Source organism: Melanostigma gelatinosum (genome assembly GCF_949748355.1).
Source record: "Melanostigma gelatinosum genome assembly, chromosome: 23".
NCBI classification, from domain to species: Eukaryota; Metazoa; Chordata; class Actinopteri; order Perciformes; family Zoarcidae; genus Melanostigma; species Melanostigma gelatinosum.
Window position 1 is genome coordinate 4,801,544 of NC_136656.1, and position 4,106 is coordinate 4,805,649.

General features: G+C 40.6%; 1 protein-coding gene across 1 annotated transcript; it reads left to right on the forward strand.

Annotated features, from left to right (window-relative positions):
* The first annotated feature begins 398 nt into the window (after positions 1-398).
* On the forward strand, positions 399-3,591 carry trmt10b (tRNA methyltransferase 10B). Its single transcript, XM_079295775.1, has 8 exons — positions 399-553; positions 1,073-1,181; positions 1,305-1,438; positions 1,612-1,764; positions 2,012-2,090; positions 2,560-2,627; positions 2,842-2,965; positions 3,047-3,591. The coding sequence occupies exons 1-8, from the start codon at positions 422-424 to the stop codon at positions 3,181-3,183; spliced, it is 936 nt and encodes a 311-aa protein (XP_079151901.1). The 5' UTR covers positions 399-421; the 3' UTR covers positions 3,184-3,591.
* Positions 3,592-4,106: the final 515 nt, after the last annotated feature.

Below are 4,106 nucleotides of genomic sequence, written 5' to 3' on the forward strand. Positions count from 1 at the left end.
TGAATGAATAACAGCAGCATGTGGTATAGTAACGTGTTTAGCCTATGTATGTGTTACAGAACATATTTCTGTCCGGAGTATTGGCATGCGATGTCTGGCTGCCTGAATGGACCCTTATTATTCCTCCAAACTCATAAATTCATCTTCTTGTCCCCGCCCCCCTCCAATTTGTTTACTCTGACGTCATCCACATGCGTCGCTCACATGGAACACCGGAAGCGACACAATAGGCATGTTTTCTCTCTTTTGGCATTTGAATCACCAATATACTGACTATAATGTGTCGTTTGGTGGATTTCAGAAAGAAAACACACGCATATGAACACATAATTTACCGTTAGTCACAAATAACTATTTTTTCTTTTCTTTTAGGTGATGCATCTGAGGTCAGTGTTGCGGAGGAGAGCAGCTCCAGACTGAGATGGCTCATAGTGGATCAGATGCGTGTGAGACGCAGCTGAATGGAGTCTCAGAGGAGATGGATCTGCTTCGAATAGACGTGGAGACTGATGTGCTGGAAGACAGGCCAGGGAGAGAAGCTGCACCGTTTTCTGTAGGTTTGTTCACTATTCCTTCATTTTTTTAATACATCTCTTCAAGCTTGCAAGGGTTTCCAGAGTAGCAGAGTAACTATCCATGATTTGATTGATTCATTATTTTGTTAATTACACAATTATTAATTCTGTAAAATGTATTTCAAGAACACAAACATGAATTTCACGTTGCCAGAGTCATTTCAACCATAACAATAACACTAAATGGAGTATTGCTTCTCTCAGGGCAACAGCATAAAATCTGGCGAAAACATGGAAACAGTAAGACAAAATAGAAAAACAACTAATGTGTGCAGGTGCATCAAAAACCTGAATGCAATAAATCAGCCGAGTGTCTGATATCCCCTAATGATCTAAGATCTTCTAAATTAGTATACAACTTCACATCTCTTATTTTAGAAATAATCCTGTTTTTAGATCACTTTGACTGAAACAATGCATGATTCTGTGTGATTGCAAAAGGTAAAAGTGTAGTTTGTCTTAAAATACTGTAAATGTCTGCATTGGCTTTTTAACAGAGGAACGTGTTGAGGAAGCAGCGACACTGGGAGAGGCAGCTGGCAGCGAAGAAGAGCAAGAGGAAAGAAGAGAAGCAGAGGAGGAAGCTCAACCGTGAGCAGGAGTCAGGTACAGAACGAGTGAAGAGAGTCAAACACTCATTTTGCTTTCACATGGAGATCGAAAGGGGAAAATAAGTTACACTCCAGCGCCTCTATAACCAGAACACCTGTGTTTTTTATTGTCATACAGCTGCCAGCGCAGATAATCCTCAGTTTACCAAACGGGTCATGAAAGCGATCGCCAGAGAACGTTTAACCGAGGCTCAGTCCACAGGGCTCAAAGTCTGTGTCGACCTGAGTATGACCGACAGCATGTCTGACAAGGTAGGGGCCTCAAAACACCATCATTGACTCTCAATAAAGCCCGTTTATAAGAATTTTAGAGCACTAAACAGCTGGTTCTGTTTCAAATAACAGTTGTACTGATCCCCACAGAGATGCAGTCACAGGTCTGCATTCATTTAAAAACCTCTACTGTGCATGTTTGCGTGGTTCAGGAGGTAAGTCGCCTGGCTGGCCAGTTAAGAAGGCTGTACGGGTCGAACAAGAATGCGACTCGGCCGTTTCACCTTCTCCTGACGGACCTGAGGGAGGACAGCCGGCTCTACAGAGAGTGCCTTCGAATGAACGAAGGCTTCCTCAACTACGCGGTGATTATTGTTGTTCACGCTCTGAATTCTCTGGTGAATATTTCAAGGGAAGGATAAAGCAGGAAATCCCTCTAATAGTTGTTGTTTTGCTTTATTAAAAGCTTTGAAGTTAACCTGCAGACATGTATTGTAAGTGCTTTTTTATTCTGAAACTGAATACATAAGATTGTACATACTCTGGACCGGGAATAGTTTGAATATTTAGCAAGAGATTATTTTTTTATTCCCTTTTGCATGTTTATTTCAGATGGATATAACAGAAGAAAGCTGTCTGGACCTTTTTCCTCCAGAAACTGTCATCTACCTCACACCAGATGCTGCAGAAGGTTTGATGAACTTCTCAAAAGTTGATATAAATATATATTTTAAAGTGGGGTGAGAGGTCTATACAGTGGCTATTCTAAAGTTGTTTGCATACTTAATATGTTTTTCTTTCCGAAGAGATAACTTCTGTAGAGGGTTCGCAACTCAACAAAAAAATATTTCAATTTAAATGCATCTTTTGGCCAGCAGGGGTCACATTCTGACCACATTCATGTGTCCATAACTGATCACCACTATAAATACAACTATGAGGACTTTAGTAACCGATGTCTTTGTGCATAAACACAGTAAGACAGAGAGGGAATGAAAGCTTCGGTGAAAGCTAAAAAAACATGGAAAATCAGACCAAAAAAACTGTTTTCAAAACAAAGCTACATAATGCAACATATATTCACATCATGTCCACATTCAGTGTCTTTTCCTGTTTGATTTCCTTTGACACAGTTTTTTTCAAATCTTTTTTTATTCCAGCGTTAGAAACAGTCGACGCTGACAAGGTGTACGTCCTCGGTGGCCTCGTGGATGAAAGCGTCCAGAAGGTATTCTACATGAAGACGGATTAAAACTGCACAACACAGACGTCGCATCGCAGCAACTCATTCAAATTCGACTGATTAGACGCTAGTTTTCTCTTCTTTTTTTAAATCGGTATACAACCCTCATTTCAGTTCAGGTCAAATAAAATCCATTCGCTGAGATGACATCGGTGCATGTGGGATATGTCGTTTATTTTCTCCCGTGTCTCTTCTGCAGAAGTTGAGCTTCTTGAGAGCCAGAGAACTGAGCGTTCACTCGGCGAGGCTGCCCATAGACGAGTACATGGTGAAGAAAAACAATGCCAAGAACTTCCACTCCAAGATCCTGGCTGTCAATCAAGGTGAGGAATTATTTTTAGTTTTCCAGACAACTGAAGCAGTTCTGTGTCCATTAATGATCGAGTCTCTCTCTTTGTCCACAGTGTTTGACATCTTACTGACTTTCTGCAACACCGGCAGCTGGACAGAAGCCCTGCAGGCCGGCTTCCCCCAGGGGAAGGGTTATGTTGTTGCGCCAGAGGATTGCCCGCCACTTCCTGTCTCTCAGTCAGAAACCTAGCATGTGGATTCATTTTCATTCATGCTTTGTACAGAACTCTTTTTCCATCCATCTCAAATACCTAAGGGGAGTTGCTACAATGTGATAAGTGCCTGTTTTTAAAAAATAGAAAACTTTTGTTCAACATTTCTTGGTATTGTTTACATTGAAACAAAAAAAGTCATATTTTGTTTGACGCTGAATTCCAGAATTTTATAAAACGGAGGAACTTTTGTACTTTTTAACGTTCTCAGGGGTCTTTTTTGTTTTTGTTCATTAGTGAACGGCAGCATTGTGAACAATGACATTGTCTCATCAGTTTTCATTTTTGTGAACCCTTTTCTGAAAGCTGCTTGTTGACTAAATGATTTGCAAGCGGCAGCCTGTGCTGGTCTTTGTACATCAACTGTTGTATATTTAGGATGTCTACTGTAATCCCTTGTTTTATCTTCTTGTATGTTTTACTGTAAAGCAGCGCCGTTGCACTTTTTATCGATTATTCAGATTGCTGATAAACTTGCTGGACTAACACGTCTGCGGTTCATTCTTCAAAGGGTTTTGGTTCACGTGACGGTCACGGCCTGAAAGGAGGGAGACGGAGCTGGAGAACGACCATGAAGGCACGTTTTCCAAAGAGCGTTGGATTTATCTCTGTATCCCCAATTTACATTCCTCGTTGGCTAATTAGTTTGAAATGTCTGATCGCTTAATTAAAGGGGAGATTTTAATAACACAGATAGAAAAGTAATATTGAGACCGACTTGTCATCCAAGGCACAGAACCTCTCTTCCGTGTTATTTCACTTTGTTTTCAATACATTGACGGTTTAATATCCATATTTTATTGTACAGGTTTAAAACATTACTCGTTGAAAACGTGTCCACAGGGAAAGTGTCTTCCACTGATTTACGTCAGAAAGCTCTTTATCCACGGCTGTTTGTTTT

Coding starts and splice junctions, on each gene's coding strand:
- trmt10b (XM_079295775.1), top strand. CDS start 422: ATGGCTCATAGTGGATCAGATGCGTGTGAGACGCAGCTGAATGGAGTC. Junction 1,182..1,304: donor CAACCGTGAGCAGGAGTCAG/GTACAGAACGAG, acceptor ATTGTCATACAG/CTGCCAGCGCAGATAATCCT. Junction 2,628..2,841: donor TGGATGAAAGCGTCCAGAAG/GTATTCTACATG, acceptor TCTCTTCTGCAG/AAGTTGAGCTTCTTGAGAGC.